The 19388-nt window shown below is 45.0% G+C and overlaps 1 protein-coding gene across 2 annotated transcripts in view; it reads right to left on the bottom strand.

Moving 5' to 3' along the window:
- Sec63 (SEC63 homolog, protein translocation regulator) overlaps positions 1-2743 on the bottom strand; it is a 70618-nt gene extending 67875 nt beyond the window's left edge. Inside the window, exon 1 of one of the 2 annotated variants that reach the window (XM_052162952.1) lies at positions 2480-2743. In XM_052162952.1, the coding sequence (XP_052018912.1) occupies positions 2480-2603 (124 nt within the window). In that variant the 5' untranslated portion in view covers positions 2604-2743. The remainder of the gene's footprint in view (positions 1-2479) is intronic. The other variant, XM_052162951.1, reaches the window with a different exon arrangement.
- Between the last annotated feature and the right edge of the window lie 16645 nt (positions 2744-19388).

Here is a 19388-nt window from a genome sequence, read left to right as displayed (position 1 = left end):
ATAGGGGAAATGCTTTTAACTCACTAAGCCAACTCACTGGTCCTAATTTCTGGTTTTCTATTGTTTTTGTTTTTAGGGGTTTTGTTGTTGATTTTGTTTTCTTTTGTGGGGGTTGGTTTGGGGAGGGGTTGTTTGTTTAGTTTGCTTTTTAGGAAAAAGCACATACCAAAACAAATGTACTACCCAAAATAACTCCAGCAAAAGCTAATTCCAAGGAGTTCTCTAAGCAGCCCTCTCAAATGTAGCTACAACTTAGACCTTTTGTATACAGTATCAGTATGTAACACCCTCTGCAGACTGGTTAGATGAGAGCACCTAGGGACACCTGTACCCATGAGCTCCCTCAGTTACTTTCCCCTGTAGCCTCTTCTGAGAATCACTCTTCTACAGAAATCTATACCCTCCATGCCATTATTTTTTCATGTAGATCCATTTTATTCAGCCAATATGCAAAGAGCCCAGAGGACCTTTCACTATTACAAGGAGTATGAATTAAGTATACTTAGCCCAACTCAAAACACTAAAATTAGGACAAAACGATTCCTAATGATGTTTACAAAATAAGTCCAGTTACCATATCAAATATAGCAAAAACTCTAAAAAGTTTTGCCTGCCTGAGGCTCCCAAGTACTAAGATTAAAGGAATGTACCACATTTTAAAGAAGACTTTATATTCACCCCACCATCCCAACACCCCTGTGTCTTCTACACAAGCAACCATGGTAAGCAGTGAACTCTAACTAGAAGTCTGAAGAGTGGGCCTTTCCTCGTTGCTTTTGGCTTTCTTCTTATTTAATCACTCAGTATGGATATGGATGCCCACAGCCCTGGTGGAAGTCAGAGGACGACTTAAGAGTCAGTTTTTCCTTTCAACCTGTACTTCCAAGGGGCTGAATCAAGTTGCCAGGCCATCTTGCCGGCCTATTTTTGAGACAAGGTCTCTCAGGTTGCCAGACTGGCTTTGAGCTCACTATGAGGCTGATGTCGGTGGCCTTGAACTCCTAATCATCCTGCCACCACCTCTAAAGGATAATACGTGAGCCACCACACTGGGTATGGGTCCCTTTAACTTGAAATACTTAAAAGAATTGGCTTAAGTGAACAGTCAAGAAAAAAAAATCTCTGCATGACATCAAAAGTACCTACAGCCACTGATCAAAAGACCACATTGCCTAAACGAGCTTAGAAACACAGAACTCAAGAGTCCGAAGTGAAAATTTCATAATCCAACCCAGAACGAGAAACTAGGGAGGCTAGTAACTTTGGGTAAATTGTTGCTACTCAACTTGTGGTCGAATGTACAAAAGAGAAGCGATTATTGCTTGCTCTTTATCCTACGTTTACTTTAGTTCTATTGTAAAACTAAATAATTTTATAGGACATTGAATTCTCTTTTCAAAGTTTAACAAGTCCTGAACTTATCTGCCAACAACTGTTCCCAAGCTACAATACACAACCTAGACAACTTAGATCATCACCACACCCAACCTGAAAGCAACTCAGCAGACACAGAAAGCGGTCCCTAGACCTGCTGTTATACTCGGAAACCTACTAATTATGGTTAACACCACCAGAAATAACCCATTAGGCGCTTGCAGTAAGTGCCACCAGCTTTAAGAACATCTGGTGCCATATGTCTTAGAACAGTGTAAAACAGACTCCAACATGACAATCTCACGCCTAACATGCCGGGAAACTGTATGAGGTTGCGTTCTGACACGACCTTTAAATGTGGGAAGGCTCAAGAACTAAAATCAAATAAGCTTGCGACCCCACCAGCTACCTCCTTCGATCAACGAATCCAGCCTAATCCTGCACGCTTGCACTTGTAAACAGGAAACTCCGGAGAAAAAGGAAACGGAGAAAAACCTATATTTTGCTTTTATACAAGGAATAACGGCGGCGCTTTCCACCCCCCACGATGCGATTGAACAAATGAAAAAGGCAAAGGGAGGAAGTGACGGGGGTGGGCTGCTGGTGAGCTCACTTGGAAGTCCCAAACGTGCCACCCAGCTCAGGGGTGCCCCCAAACATCTGTACCGACAGCTGCAGCAGGGACACCGGGACGACCGGGAAGAAAGGGTGGCGCGAGCGAAGGATGCGGAGTTGTGCCCGCACGCTCCTTTTCCCCCTCGGCCAACTCTTCTCTCGTCCCCCGTCCCAGCCCAGAAAAAACACCCAACAAAAGCAGAGGCTGGGGAGACAAAGAGGCGGCAGGCGAGGGGCGTCCAGAACAATGCGGAGAGGAGCCCAGCCAAACTCCCGTGGACCTCGCAGGCTGGCGGACGGACGGGAGGGCGGCCCGGCTGCCCCGGAAATCGCCGCCGAGCTCCGGCCCCGTGGACGGCGGCCCTCAGGCCCCGCCGCCCGGGCGGCGTCACCGGGACGCGGAGCAGCTCCGCCGGGCAGGACGGCGCGGCCCGGAGCGGAGCGGAGCGTCCGCCTGAGCGCTCCAGAGCGGTCCGCCGACGGGACTCACCCGCGTTCTGGTCTCGCGGCCAGAGGTAGTAGGTGGCGGGGATCACGATGAGCCCCACGAAGGAGGTGAGGAAGTAGAAGAAGGTGTTCCCGCTGTCATCGTACTGGAACTGCTGGCCCGCCATGGCTCCGCCTCCTCCGCCGCCGCCGCGCTCCCCTCACCGCCGCCGCCACGACCCCGCGCTGCGCTGCGCGCTCCGGCTCCCGGCGCCCCGGCCCCGTGTGGCGTAGCTCGGACGCCGCTGCTACCGCCGCCGCTACCGCCGCCGCCGCCGCCGCCGCCTCCTCTCCTCCCCGCCCCCACGCCGCTCTCACGGACACGCCGCCGCCGCCGCCGCTGCCGCCGCCGCGGCCGTCGCCAACTCTCGCGAGAGGAGCTAGTTCCCGCCCCACGCGGCTGTTCCCTCCCCGACCGGCTCCTCCACAAGCTCGCAGAGGGAGACGTGGCGCGCGCAGCGAAGAAACTCTGTTGGACCCCGCCCTCTGCCCCGCCCCCGAGCCACGGGCCACGCCCCCGATTTCCCATAGACCCGCCCCAGGCCCCACCCCCTGTTCGCCCGGCTTTCCTTCCCAGCACCCTTCGCCGGATTCCAGGAGCTTTCCCTCCAAGCGGGGAGCAGGGTCCAGCGACCTAGGTGCGACTGGAACCTGAGCTTTTGCAAGCAGAGCGAGGTTGCCGTGCCTCTCCGCTGTCTCCTATCCCTCTCACTTTTCCTAAGTTTCTGATCCACCCCTCCACGTGCACCTCGTGCCACAAGTGCCATTAAGAATAAGGAGCGAGGGACTCCTCAGAGTTCCAAAGCTTAGATATTTGGAGCTGCCAGATCACTAATGCTTTCTGTGACCCAAGCGATCATGCGTTCATTTTGTCAGTAAAGCATGAAATAAAGCAAAATATAGATTGGTGGCTCTTAGCCTTCCTAATGGTGCCACCTCATGTTGTCGTGACCCCAAATCATAAAGTTATTTTCATTGCTGGTTCATAACTGTAATTTTACTACTGTTACAAATTGTAATGTATGTAAATGTATGATATGCAGGATATCTTACATATACACACTCCCTCTAAAACGTTCATTTGACAACTCTCCCCTCAACAGGGTCAGGACCCACAGATTGAGAACTGCTGTTACACATGCTCTCTTGATGAGAAAATTCAGGCTCAAAACGTTTTCCAAAGGTCATGCTCAATGGTTTGGGTTTGCTCGGGATTTGGGAATCCAAACCCAGATTTCTCTGGCGCCCCAAAGAGCCACTGGCAACTCCCTTGCAACCTGTTAGCAAACGGAAGTAGCAGTCACTCTCTGCTCCTGGCCACAGGCTCTCAAGCTGGAATCAGCTGAGGGGCAGGATGTTCCTTCTCTCATCTTGCAAAGATCTCACCGAAAGTTCAGTGATGGCCTTAGCAGGGTGGGTCCCAACGTCTGCACTGCCCTCTGTGGACCAAGAGGACACAGGGCACTTCCACGAGGCCGCGGTGAATAGTCAAGGAAACCGTATGCTCTGCCTTTCAAAAGAGAAACCATTGCACAAGTTCGAACATTCTGTATTTTAAGGCTCGTTTTGTTGTTGCTGTTTTGTTTGCTTTTTGTTTGGGGGGGGGGGGTCGTTTTTTGTCTTTTGAGCCAGGGTTTCGTAGTGTAGCCCTAGCTGTCCTGGAACTCACTCCTTAGACGTAACTACATTGCTTTTCGATATGCCTCCTATTGTCTGAGGAAAAATCTGGTCACACAACCTCTTTCATTTAATGTCTCAAAACCAGTATTTATCATAATGAGTCATGCTTCCCCTTATAATAGATTATGTCCACAAGTGTTCTGTCTTCCCTTTCAAATTCCAATTTAACAGGAAATTTCTGAAAGCCACGTTCGCTGCATTTTTCTGCCTTCCCCCCCCCCTCTGTGTAAAGTTTCCAAGGACTTTATTGTAAAGTGAAAAATTGGACTATGAAATCAGAACGGAACTATGACCATCCTGAGGCAGGACAGATGCCACCAATGCACTCAGGAACCATCCAGTAGTAGCATATTCACTTCAAACGCCATCAAAACCTCGTGTGACTGTGGTATGAAACAGTCGGCCTGGCTGTCTTTGAGCAGCCCCACGCCCTCACCCTCAGTCCAGCTGCCTGGTTATAGTAGTATTGACAAAAAAGAAAAAATAAAAATAAAAAACAACCATCCACTTTCTTTAGTTTAGTTCTGGAATTCTTTTGAATATCAAAGCCATGAATCCTGGTTCAGCCTGAGTCAAGGTTCCTAAAACTCTAGGGGCCTCCTCTTGCTGCTGGGGGAGGGGGCTGCCGATGAGGAGCTCTGCTCCCCTTATTTGCTGACAGCACAACCTTACTGAAAACATGCACCACTCACAGACTTGACTCCACAGGAGCAGGTCGACTTCGCCTTGGGCTGAATCTCTTGTTAAGTCCTTACGCATTTTTCAGAACGCTGAACTGGATTTTTTATATCTCCATTTATGTTTAACTTAGCAATTCTGCAAAGATAATACATCTGATAATATATCTATAAACATATGGCAAAATAAATTATTGATTATAACTCCTGACAGTCATGGTGACACATGCCTTTAATCCCAGCACTTTGGAGATGAAAGCAGGCAGATCTCTGTGAGTTTCAGGCTAGCCTGGTCTACACAGCAAATTACAGGACCCTCAGGTTACATAGAGCAACCCTGTGTCTCAAAACAAGCAAACAAACACAGAAATAAATGAAAAAATAAGCAAATAGTAAATAAGTACCTCCTCTTTGGACCATTTTTTTTTAAGTAACCTCTTCAATTGCAGCTTTAGGTTCATATAACAGTGAATTTAACAACCATGAAATATCAATTTGAACAAATTGCATCAATTTACTAAACCTCTAGCCATTAAAAATTATGAAATTTATTACTCAGTGTTTTGGAACTGGATCTCTTGTAACCTAGGCTTACCTTGAACTCAATATAGAGCCAAGAATGACTTTGAAACCCAGTGTGGTAGTGCTTTCCTTAAGTTCAACACTCCAGAGGGAGAGGCTGGCAGAGCTCTGTGAGTTCCGGATCTACATATCAACTTCCAGGACAGCCAGAGCTACATGGTAAGACCCTGTGTCAGAGAGGGAGGGAGAGAGGGAGAGAGAGAGAGAGACAGACAGACAGACAGACAGACAGAGAGAGACAGAGACAGAGAGAGAGGGAGAGAAAGGGGGAGGGAAAGGAAGAGGGAGAGGGAGAAGGAGAGGGAGGGGGAGGGAGGGGAGGGAGAAGGGGGAGGGGGAAGGAGAGGGACAGGGGGGAGGGAAAGGGAGATGGAGAGGGAGGGGGAGGGGGAGGGAAGGGAGAGGAGGAAGGGAGAGGGAGGGGAAGGGAAGGGAGAGGAGGGAGGAAAAGGGAGGGAGAGGGAGAGGGGGAGGGAGAAGGGGATGGAGAGGGGGAGGGAGAGGGGAAGAGAGAAGGGGATGGAGAGGGGGAGGGAGGGGAGAGGGAGGGAGAGGGGAAGGGGAAGGAGAGGGAGAGGGAGGACCTTGAATTCCTGCCTCTCCTTCCTCTCCCTCCTAAGCACTGGGAGTGCAGGCATGCACCACACCAGACCCTTCTATTGATGATATTAACTTACAAAACTATTTCTTTTAAGAGATCATTTTAGTGAAATTGTTAATAATAGTAAATGACAATGGAAGACATATTGCCCTTATTTTCAGCATATGCTAAAATTTATTTTATTATCATTTGTGAATACGTCTGCAAGAGAAAAATTTAATCACTTTCATTTTAATTGCTTGGTAGTTTGTTTCCTCTCAGGTACAGAAAGCATATTTTTAGGCTCCTTTTTAATAATTTGCTTTTTCCTTAGAATGACTCTTTCATTTCTTGGTAAGTCAACATTGTGTTACTGGCATTGTCTTTCTTTTATGCATATCAAAGTGTTTGCAAGGCTCTAATGAGACGGTATTCAGATTTCTGTGTGGTGGAGTTAACTCAAAGACTGGAAGAAACCAAATTATTAAGTAGGTATGTGCAATTAGTTCTACCTTCCCCGCCTGCCCATATCTCAATACAGTGGTCCCTCCATCATGATGTGCTCCAAGCCTTCCAGCTGAGGCTTGGAAACCCTACGGATACTCTGTGGGGCTTTTTCCTACATATGCACAAATTTCACCAGTTCTCCATCTCAATTATACCCTGTGCTTATACATGGTGGTCAGGAATGTTGAAATTGGAGATAAAAGTGCAAAGCTATCCGGAAAAGGGGAAATCATTTGGAATGTAAACAAAAAATATAGAAAATAAAAATATTCTAAAAAAAAAAAGTGCAAAGCTACAACGATTTTCTTTTTCTTGCTTCAAAAATGCACAGACAGAGCTGGAGTAATAGCTCAGTGAGTAAGGGCAAGCATTCTTCTTCCAAAGGACCTGAGTTTGATTCCCAGTACCTGTGTTGGGCAGCTTACGACTACTTCAATTCCGGCTTCGAGGGAACTGACTAACACCACTGTCCCCCACCTCTGCCCCCACATACATATGTATGTATATAATACATATACACATAATTTTAAAAATAACAAAATTAAATTTAAAAAGACAGATGGAGAATTTGTTCTTCCTAACCTGTTTCTGTACCAAGTCAACACCTTCGGCCTTTAGCGGAAGGGAAGCACTTTAGAGCTCTTTTTTGGCACACCTGAATTGAGCATTGTTATACCTGCTCTTTGAAGTAACAACATCAAGTACAATAGCTGTCACTTGAATGCCAACCCTGCCACACCATAGCTCTTCTCACGACTGACATGGCTAAGTGACCTAAGGATGGAAAACATATATGCCACGGACACCTGGATGACTCAAAACCTGGACCAGGACACAGCAAAACTGAGTGATTTCATCGGGCACAACAGCATATAATTTAATGCTTGCAAATTATTTATTTCTGGAAGATTCCATTTAGTATTTTTGATAGTGGACATATTAGACCATGGGTAACTAAAGCCAAGAAAAACAAAATCCAAGAGAAGGAAGGATTATGTCTGACCTTTATTCCCGAGGCCTAGGAAATCACCTTTTGTCTACTTTTTTTTTGTTTGAGGCGGCCTCTCGCTGTCTAGATCCAAACCTGACAGCTGAGGGTGATTTTGAACTTCTGATCCACCTGTCCCTCTATCCTAAGTGCTGGTATTTTTACAGACCGACACCACCAAACACTGTTTTTTTTTTTTTTAACAAAATCTCAATTGTTTGATTTTATCAATAAAGACTCAGGAGCCAGATGCTGGGACGAAAGCCTGCTACCCGGAGAGGTAGAGAAGTACCCAGCTAACCTTCCTCCTTAGGTGATATCCCAGTGTGACTCTCTTCCCTCACACCATCTCAAAAAGCAAAAAGCCCCTACAAACTGAATGTCCCTCCTTTCTTCTTCCTGTGCATCTCTCTATCTGTCCGTCCTCCTGACTCCCTCTGACTCTCTGTTTTTTCTTTCTTAATAATCTTATGTTCACTTCCTGTCAACTGGTTGCTTGCTCCGCCTCTTGACCTATGGTTGACTTTATTTAATCCTGTTTACAATATTCAAGCTCTTGGATTAAAGGTGTATGCTAAGGCTGAGCCTCACCACAACTAAAAACAGGTTTTTGTAGTAAATAACACAATCTCAAGTTCACAGTGGATCAAATATCCTGTAACAAAACACACTTTCAAATCAGTTTTTAAAAGTCTTTTTGATCCAGACATGCTAGCACATGCTATTAATTTCACTGCTTCAGAGGCAAAGACAGTCAAATATCTGTGACTGCTGGGGCTGCATATTGAGACCCTGTCTCAAAACAAAACAAAAAGCTAAGCTCAAGAGAGATGACTCGGTGGTTAAGAATACTTCCTGCTCTTTTTTTAAGAGAGAGAGAGAGAGAGAGAGAGAGAGTGCAGGTATACATAAGTACTCTCAGAAGTCAGAGGTATTGGATCCTTTGGAGTTGGAGCTACCTGGTGTGGGTGCTGGGAAATCGATCTTGAGTTCTCCAGAAGAGAGCAGCACGTGTTCTTAACCACTGAACCATCTCTCCAGCACTGTACCATGCTTTCACAGAGAACTGGGACTCAGTTCCCAGTGCCCAGAAGGTAGCTCACAGCTATCTGTGTCCAGTTTCAGGAGATCTGATTCCCTCCTATGGCCTCCTTGACCTCCAGGCACACATGTAGTGCTTGCTCATACATACATACATATATACATACATACATACATACAAGCAAGGCAGTTATACACATAAAGTTATAAAGTTAAAATAAGTATTTTTAACGCGTGTATGCCTATTGTGTGCAGCGCACCCATGTGTGTAAGTGCAGGTACACACGTGTGGAAGTCCGAGGACGACCTCAGCATCAGCCACTGCCTTCCTTCCACCTTGTTTGAGAGCGGAGCTCTTGGTTTTCCTCTACTGCAGCCATGCTGGCTGGTCCTCAAGCCTCCAGGGTTTCTCCTGACCAAATCTCCTGTCTCCCTGAAAGGGTGCTGAGTTTATAGATGCGGTTATCATTTGATTTCACAAAAATTCCTGGCCCAAGAGGGACCCGCCTAGAGACATTAGGACACAGGAACCAAGGAACAACCAGGTACAGGATCCTTCTGGTTTCCATCTGCACCCTGGCGCTGACCTTGTGCCACAGCTCTCCACACTTAAATTCCTCCCAGAAAGAGCTGGTCTCCCAGGAGTACTGACACACAGGCTTGCAGGAGGGTCAAGCCACAGTCAGAGACAGCAAGACCAGCTAACATCAGAGATAACCAGATGGCAAGAGGCAAGGGCAAGAACATAAGCAACAGAAGCCAAGGCTACTTGGAATCATCAGAGCCCAGTTCTCTCACTACAGAGAGCCCTGGATACCCCAACACACCAGAAAAGCAAGACTCTAATTTAAAATCACATCTCATGATGATTGATAGAAGTCTTTAAGAAGGACATAAATAAGTCGGGCGGAGGTGGTGCACACCTGTAATCCCAGCACTCTGGGAGGCAGAGGCAGGCAGATTTCTGAGTTCAAGGACAGCCTGGTCTACAGAGTGAGTTCCAGGATAGCCAGGGCTACACAAAGAAACCCTGTCTCGAAAAACAAAAAACAAAAAACAAACAAACAAACAAACAAAAAGAAACCAAACCCCAAAAACCAAAAAAAAAAAAAAAAAAAAAAAAAAGGACATAAATAACTTCCTTAAAAACATACAGAAGGGACTGGAAAGATGGCTCAGCAGTTAAGAGCACTGACTGCTCTTCCAAAGGTCTTGAATTAAAATCCCAGCAACCACATGGTGGCTCACAACCATCTGTAGCAAGATCTGACACTCCTTTCTGGTGTCAGAAGACAGCTACAGTGTACTTAGGTATAATAATAAATAAATCTTAAAAAAAAATATACAGGATAGCACAGGTAAACAAGTAGAAGCGCTTAAAGAGGAAACACAAAAACCCCTTAAAGAATTACAGGAAAACATAGCCAAACAGGTAAAGGAATTGAACAAAACCACCTAGGATCTTAAAATGGAAATAGAAACAATAAAGAATTCACAAAGGGAGACAATCCTGGAGATAGAAAACCTAGGAAAGAGATCAAGAATCATAGATGCAAGCATCACCAACAGAATACAAGAGATAGAAGAGAGAATCTAAGGTATAGAAAACATTGACAGGACAGTCAAAAAATGCAAAATGCAAAAATCTCCTAACCCAAAACATCCAGGAAATCCAGGATACAATGAGAAGACCAAGCCTAAGGATAATTGGTATAGAAAAGAGTGAAGATTCCCAACTTAAAGGGCCAGTAAATATCTTCAACAAAATTATAGAAGAAAACTTCCCTAACCTAAAGAAAAAGATGCTCATAAACATACAAGAAGCCTACAGAACTCCAAATGGATCAAACAAGAAAAGAAATTCGCATAATAGTCAAAACACCAAATGCACAGAACAAAGAATATTAAAAGCAGCAAGGGGAAAAGGTCAAGTAAGATAAAGGCAGACCCATCAGAATTACACCAGACTTCTCACCAGAGACTATGAAAGCTAGAAGATCCCGGGCAGATGTCATACAGATCCTAAGAGAACACAAATGCCAGCCCAGGCTACTATACCCAGCAAAACTATCCATTACCATAGATGGAGAAACTAAGATATCCCATGACAAAACCAAATTTACACAATATCTTTCTACAAGTCCAGCCCTACAAAGGATAATTGATGGAAAACTCCAACACAAGGAGGGAAACTATACCCTAGAAAAAGCAAGAAAGTAATCTTTCAACAAACCCAAAAGAAGATAGCCACACAAACATAATTCCACAAAAACAATGTGTAAACAGGACCCATCATTTTGCTGCATACAGGAAACGCACCTCAGTGTCAAAGACAAATACTACCTCAGAGTAAAAGGCTGGAAAACAATTTTCCAAGCAAATAGTTCCAAGAAAAAAGCTGGAGTAGCCATTCTAATACTGAATAAAATTGACTTCCAACCAAAAATTATCAAAAAAGATAAGGAAGGACCATATGAATCTCAAGAAGAAAGACCAAGGTGTGGATGCTTCAGTGCTTCTTAGAAGGGGAAACAAAATACTCCCAGAAGGAAATATGGAGACAAAATGTGAAGACTGAAGGAAAGGCCACCCAGAGACCACCCCACCTAGGGATCCATCCCATATACAGTCACCAAACTCAGATGCTACTGCAGATGCCTGGAAGTGCTTGATGACAGGAGCCTGACATAACTGTCTCCTGAGAGGCTCTGCCAGAGCTTAACAAGTACAGAGGTGGATGCTTGCAGCCAACCATTGGACTGAGTACTGGGGTCCCCAGTGGAGGAGTTGGAGAAGGGAATGAAGGAGCTAAGGAGGTTTGCAGCCCATTGGGGGGAGTAATAGTGTCAACCAGTCTTATCCACCCCTCCGCCCAGAGCTCCTAGAGACTGGACCACCAACCAAAGAGTATACATAGAGGGACCCAGAGCTCCAGCCGCATATGTGGCAGAGGATGGCCTTGTTGGACATCAGTGGGAGGAGTGGCCCTTGGGCCTGAGTGGGTTCAATGCTCCAGTGTAGGGGAATGTCAGGGTGGGAAGGTGGGAGTGGGTGCGTGGGGGAGCATCCTCATAGATGCAGAGGGATAGGGGATGAGATAGGGGGTTTCCAGAGGGGAAACCTAGAAAGGGGAAAACATTTGAAATGTAAACAAAGAAAATATTCAATAAAAGAAAAAGCTTATACAAAAAAAGTTGGCATACACAGATATGTTTTGGTAAACTTTTCATTTTTTGGTGCCAATCCTGAAATCTGGGGCATCACACAACACTAAGAAAGTATTCGGCCACTGAGCTGGATTCCTAACCCTAGTTCTGGTCAGTTCTATTCTGCAAGATTTTCATCTAAAAATTGGAGTTAAGGGGTTGAACCTAGAGCTTTGTACATACCAGACAAGTAAATGTTCTACCACTGAAATACACCTCAGCACAGACAAGAAAATTCCAGACATTCATTATTGTTTATAACCAGGGCTTTTTTTTTTTTCAAGACTAAACAAAGGGTACCACACTTCCTGCTTACAATTTCTAAATCTGACAGTAGTTTCCGGTTCCACGGATTCCAAACAAGGCTTCTCCTTTACTGATACATTTCTCCTAGGATATGTCCACAGTGTGAATCAGGGCACATTATCCCTTCACAGTCCGTTGGTGAGGAGAGATGTAGCTACTTGTACCACTTAGGCATCTGTAGATTATAAACATGTGTATATGAGAATTAACTACTAAAAGTAATTTACTTAGCATCTATCTCTCATCAATAAATGGTCACCATCCAGATAGGAACAAACCAGTAAGGGTCACTTGTGTTTGACACAGACTGAAAGCCAGGCTGGATAGTATACGAGTCTGACCCTGGGGTAGAATGCATATTCTTAGAAGTGGTAACCACATACAGGGACAACTATACAGCAAGTAAGAATAACCCCACTCAAGAGGAGGCTATAGGGGGATAGATGACTCAGTAGTTAGGAGATTGGCTGTTTTTCCAGAGGTCCTGAGTTCAATTCCCAGCAACTACATGTTGGCTCACAACCATCTGTAATGGAATCTGATTCCCTCTTCTGGTGTGCATGAAAACAGAGTACTCATATATATATATATATAATTTTTTAAAAAGGAGGCTATAACAACTGGAAAGTCATGGTTAACTCCAGGCAGCATAGGTGAAACTTCTCTGCCCACCAAAGCATATTAGTCTGAGCCATGACTGCCATCCCTAATTCAATAGCGGGCAAGAACTATGACCTACAGACTGGCTAAGTCCAGCCCTCACTTTAATGTCTGATTCACTGAACAAGCTGACAAGAACTCACAAGTCTTAAATGAGTAAACTTGCCCTGCAGGTTAGGTCGCTGCTTTGCTGAACAGCGAGACAACAGCCAGACTCCTTAAGAACAGAACTCCAGTGAACGACTCTTCCAGCAACCAGTCCAGGAAGGCTCGCCACCCTCTGCTACAATTGGCCTTGAACTTCAAGACTTGGTGAATGGCTATCAGCTTCACACGGTTTTTGCCTCACTTCCAAATCCGGATCAATTAGACAAATACTCCCTAAAGCAAACACAGAGAAGGCCCAGCTTCTAGTTTGCCCATTTCTAGCTTCTTCATATCACAAACAACATTCAGAGGATACCCAAGGCCTCCCTTGCTGCTAAGCCTTTGAAGGCCTCTCTTTATGCTAAGTCTCTCTTACCTTCCAGCCTGACTTTGAGCCTCTGTCAAACACGAGTGACTCTCCTGCCACAGTAGGCCCCTAATCAATAGCATTGGTTTGTTTCAATCTGGGTGGTGATCATTTATTGATGGGAGGTAAATGCTAAATTATGTACTTCCGTTAGGTAACTCTCTCATAGTCTTGTATACACACATATTTATAATCGAGCAGAGATGCCTCAATGGTACAAATATCTACATCTTCTCTCATAGAAAGTCTGAACAAAAAAGACAATCACTACTAGCCTGTACTAGACTACAGAAATGAAAGACGTTTCAGAATATAACCCTCTGCCTATCTGCTTGTAGGGCATTCCCTGTTCACATGAACGAGAAACAATTACCAAACCTAGGGCCCTGGACGGATGCACTTTCCAAACATTTTGCAGACTGTGATACACATGAAGAACATACTTGAGGCCAGAGAGACGGCTCAGCGGTCAAGAGCACAGGCTGCTCTTCTGGGGTTCTCAATAACACAATGCTCTGTGTCTTCTCGACAGCCTCCTCACCTTCATTCTCTATCCAACGCAGCATACACGCAGACAAACAATCACTCACATTAACTAAAAGCATTAAAATCTTAGGCAGGAGAGATCAGGAAGGTAAGCGCTAGCTGCTCACGCAGAGGACACAGGTTTGATTCCCAAATTCTGTGGGGCTCACAACCATCTATAACTCCAGTCCCAGGAATCTTGACAACCTCATCTGACCTCTAAGGGTCATGCATGTGGTACACAGATATACAGGTAGGGAAAACACCCATACACATAAAATATTTTTTGTCTGTTTGTTTCGAGACAGGGTCTTTCTACATAGCCCTGGAACTCACTATATAGATCAAGCTGGCCTCGAACTCACTAAGATCTGCCTGCCTCTGCCTCCCAAGAACTGTATTTTTTTTCTTATAAAAGAGGTTGTGACCCTGTATATTGTGACCCTGTTTATTACTAAAGAAATGTCACAAAATTAAAAAAAACTTCATCATGTGATATTTTTCTATTTCAATCCTTTTTTAAATTTTGGGTTTTTTCTTTTTTTTAAATTAATCATTCTATTCGTTTACACCTCAAATGATATTCCACTTCCCAATTACCCCTCCACAAGGCCCCCATCCCACAACTCCCTCTCCTCTCTCCCATTTGCTTCTATGAGGGTATTTACCACTCACACACCCACCCCTCCCACCCCACCCCTACAGCATCCTCCTACTCTGGGGTATCAAACCTCCACAGAACCAAGGGCCTCCCTTCCCACTGATGTCAGACAAGGCCATCCTCTGCTACCTATGTATCTGGAGCTGTGGCTCCCTCCCTGTTCAGTCCTTGGGATCTAGTCCCTGGGATCACTGTATGGTCTGGCCAGCTGGTATTGTTCTTTCTATAGGGTTGCAATCCCCATCAGTTCCTCCAGTCCTTCCGCCAGCTCCCCAACCAGGGTTTGAGACAGGATCTCACTATGTAGCTGCAGCCTGGTCTAGAACTGTGTATACCAGGTTCTTTTCACAGTGATCTTCCTTAGCCTCTGAATACTGGGATTTCCAGTGTGCACTATAATATCTGGCTTTATATATTTGCTTATACCAAGTTTAAACAAATTATACTTATTAGTATGTAAATATGTCTTCCAGTATAATCTATAAGCTTTCTAAAGATGTATAGGGATATACTATGATAAAAGGTAAATGATACCTAATGCATGTATTCTTTTTTAAAGATTCATTTATTTATTTATTATATGTAAGTACACTGTAGCTGTCTTCAATGTACTTCGGATGGTCGTGAGCCACCCTGTGGTTGCTGGGATTTGAACTCAGGACCTTCGGAAGGTCAGTGCTTTTAACCACTGAGCCATCTCTCCAGCTCCTTCTGCACGTATTCTTAAACATTAATTTTATTATCAGATGAAAACTTTTACTAAAACAACTTCATTGCAGTTTTCAACCTTAACATGAAATCGCCTGTGAGACATGTTAAAACATAGGTGGCCACTGGACTTGGTGACTGACACCAGTAATCTTAACTTGGAAAGCTGAGACAGATCTAAAGTTTGAGGCCAGCCTAGACTAGATAGCAACATGCAGGCGCGCACGCTCGCGCGCGCGCGCACACACACACACACACACACACACACAGAGTATTCCTGGGCCTCACTCCCAGAGTTTCTGATACAAACTCCCCAGGTCAAATTCTGGACAGATTCTAGGTACTGTTCTGGTCCAGGAACCACACGGCTCTAATCAGTCCCTTTCATAAATCAGTGTCTCCTTTTATAGAGTGGATAATCACTTCCAGATTTATCTGATTGTCATATGTTAAGTTCCTTGAATCAAAGGACATTGCATTAGCTTAGCATTTGTAAAGTAAGTCTGAGCCAAAAGTAAGGATTTGCAAGGGGGGCGGGATCCGTGCGATGCTTACTGCGTGAAGTCATGTGACACCAACCCTGACAAGCTAAGATGGATCCCGGACCCCTCGTGGTGGAAAGAGAAAACCAACTTCACGTGCACACCGCCACACATATGTGCACACACACAAGGAGGAAACTAAAAAGTAAGGACTTGAGGGAGACAGCCAGCTTCCAGGTTCCACCGTCTCGGAGTCACTGAACAGGGCGTTCATTTGGTTAATAGTGAAGGTGTGTGCCGAGGGCCCATTCTAGGCTCTAGCCTACAGTCATCCTGAGTATCTGGTTAGGGAAGATTCCTGATGCTTTAGAACAGTTCCGAGGCCGTTTATTGGGTCCTTTGACAATTTAGTTCCTGGCAGATAAGGACAGGTGTCCTTCCATCAATGGAAAGGTGACAAAGCAGGTCACTGCAGCACACAGTTCTCTGCATGCAGCTCCAGCAACTGGCTGGAAGACAGCACTGCAGCTGGGTGCTCTTTACCGGGACAGTTTCCCACCCACTCCTCTGATTCTGGTAAGAAAGTTGCGCTTCAGCAAGTATCCGGGTGAGTCCTAAACTCGGTGGAGCACGGGGAGCACCGATTAAAATGTCTTCGAGCACACAGTCCTCCAAATCGTATTAACTAAAATTGAAAGGTTCTTACAGGCTTTCAGCGGGACTCAAACTCTGCGTGTAGGAACGTCTCCAGGAAACCTAAAAGCTTCCCAGTGCTGTGGCGGTCCTCTATATCCTCTACACCGATTGCATGAGACCCTCTCCCTCTCCCTCTCCCTCCCCCCTCCCTCCCCCTTCCCCTCTCCCCTCCCTTACCCTCCCCCTCCCCCTCCCCACTACCCACTACCCACTCTCGGGTGGTTCCAGTTGGCAAGCAAAGTTTTGAAGCATATTTCTCGGACTTCATCCCATAGCTGCCTCCTGTTACCATGACAACCAATATCCTGCTTAAGTGCTTAAGTGCACAGGAAGGCAAAGGAGATGCTATCAGGTGATCTCTAGGCCCCCTAATCCACTCAGTCCTGGAAAGCGCTGGAAAAAGGGGTGATGGGGGAACTACCACAAAGTTTCACGGCTTTGGAACTTCTGCTCAGAGGTGTAGACTACTAACTCCTCAATTTTAGTATAAACATGAATCCCTTAGGGGCTTGTTAACTTTTTAAAATATGGCTTCTGTTTTAAAAAAACACTATTCATCTCGTGATTTTTATTAAAATTTGGCTCTTTTTTATTGATTAATTTTGTTCATTGATAATTTCATACCCGTATATAATTTTAAGTGATTTCTAAAATTATATTTTGTGAGGGTGGAGTTCACAACTTACAGGAGTGGGTTTTCTCCTTCTATCATGTAAATTGCAAATATCAAACTCAAGTCCTGGGGCTTGGCGGCAAGAGCCTTTACCTCCTGAGCCGGCTCTCCTGCCCCAGTTTTATGTTTTAAACGTTGTTGTTGTTGTGTAAGAGTGTTGCATTGTGTGTGTGAGAGAGAAAGAGAAAGGGGGGGAACAGGTGTGTGGTGCCACAGAATGCATGTGAAGGTCAGAGGTCAACTTTGTGGAGTTGTCTCTCTCCTTTTACCTTGTAGTGGGTTCAGGGGTCAACCTCACTCTCTCCTCAGCCACCTTGCCAGCTCTGGAGTGTATTAAAGTGGTGCTGGAGAGACAGGCTCCGTGGTTACCAGTGCTTGCAGCTCTACAGAAAGACCCAGGCTTTAGATCCCAGCACCAACATCAAATGATTCAGGAATGCCTCTGACTCCCAACGATCTGATGCCTCCTTCTGGCCTCTGTGTGCACATAAATATAGAAACACACATATAAATAAATAAGTCTTTTTAAAATAATAAAATGAGCCGGGCAGTGGTGGCACACACCTGTAATCCCAGCACTCTGGGAGGCAGAGGCAGGCGGATTTCTGAGTTCGAGGCCAGCCTGGTCTACTAAGTGAGTTCCAGGACAGCCAAGGCTATACAGAGAAACCCTGTCTCAAAAAAACCAAATCCAATAATAATAATAATAATAATAATAAATGAGATGAAGGTTTTGACTAGGTCTGTAGTCCTTTCTTCCTTTTCCTCCTGTTAGGAACTGAACCCAGGGTCTGCCCCACAGGACACAATCGTTCTGCTAACTAAGCTTCCCTTGAGCTTGCAGTTTTCCTGCTTCGGCTGCCTAAGTGTCTGGGATTAGAGGAATTTGGTAATTGCTAGCAGAGTATTTTCAGAATTTTGGTTGTGACTAGAGAAGCCAGGAAAGAAACTCAAAGAGGTCTGGTCTGTGTCCGTAGCCCTGCTAGCACGCTGCCTATTGTGAGCAAAGGCCTGGGCTGCAATCCCTGCACTGGGAAACAAAACAAGATAAAATCTTGAGCATCAGCTAGGACACAGAGGTGTGTCCTCCCGGAGCACACAGTCCTCATCCACCAGTCACCCATCACTGCTGTGCTAACGGCAAGGTGTGGTGACACAGTTACAGACACTTGAGATATTCTATATACACCAGCCCAGCTGATGTCACATCACAGTGGCTACAACTACATCCAGTTTCCTCAGAAAAGAAAGAGGGGTCAGGAAGAAGAAACACACCTGGGAGCACGCAGGTAGGAAATGGATATTTCTATTTTGTTTTGTTATTTTATTTTGTCGCATTTTATTTTGTTTTCTTTTGTACATTGTGCTGTTCCTTTGGGGCCTTGGGTTTTATTTGTTTTGAGATAGGGTCTTTTACTACGTGTTCCAAGCTGGCTTCCAACCTAACATTCTCTTGCCTCATGTGCTGGGACTACAGCCATGTGCCACTCTTCCTGGCTTAGAGGTGGGTCTTAAAGACAGACAGTCCCACTCCAGAATAGAGGTGTGCATCTTTGGGTCCACCTGCTATTCCATTCCCTAAGCAGACTGATTCTTCTTTAATATATATATATAATTTTCTATATTCTTTGTTTACATTCTAAAAGCTTTCCCCTTTCCCAGTCCCCCCCCCCACTCCCACCCCCCCCACCCCCGTATGTCCCATAAGTCCTCTTCTCTTCACCGATTCTCCTATCATTCCCCCTCCCTTTTCTCTCCTGGTCCTCCCCTACAATGCTGGATTAAGCCTTTCCAGGATTAGGGCCCTCTTCTTCCTTCTTCATGGGAATCATTTGATATGCTAATTGTATCTTCAGTATTCAGAGCTTCAGGGCTAATTAATATTCACTTATCAATGATTGCATTCCATGTATATTCTTTTGTGATTGCGTTACCTAGCTTAGGATGATGTTTTCCAGTTCCATCCATTTGCCTAAAAAAATTCATGAATTCATTGTTTTTAACTGCTGAATAGTACTCCATTGTATATATATACCACATTTTCTGTATCCATTCCTCCATTGAGGGATATCTGGGTTCTTTCCAGCTTCTGGCTATTATAAATAAGGCTGCTACGAACATAGTGGAGCATGTGTCCTTATTGCATGCTGGGGAATCCTCTGGGTATATGTCCAGACTGATTTCTCTTACCAAAGTGTTCTTCTAAACATCTGGCTTCCACCTTGTAACTTAAATTTTTTTTAAAGATTTATTTATTTATTTATTTATTTATATGAGTACACCATTGCTGTCTTCAGACACCCCAGAAGAGGGCATCAGATCCCATTACAGATGGTTGTGAGTCACCATGTGGTTGCTGGGAATTGAACTCAGGACCTCTGGAAGAGCAGTCAGTGTCCTTTAAAAAAAAAAAAAAAAGATTTATTT

This window comes from Apodemus sylvaticus, chromosome 19 (assembly GCF_947179515.1).
Source record: "Apodemus sylvaticus chromosome 19, mApoSyl1.1, whole genome shotgun sequence".
NCBI classification, from domain to species: domain Eukaryota; kingdom Metazoa; phylum Chordata; class Mammalia; order Rodentia; family Muridae; genus Apodemus; species Apodemus sylvaticus.
The sequence above is the reverse complement of the archived record's forward strand: the minus strand, read 5'-3'. Positions and strand labels throughout refer to the sequence as shown.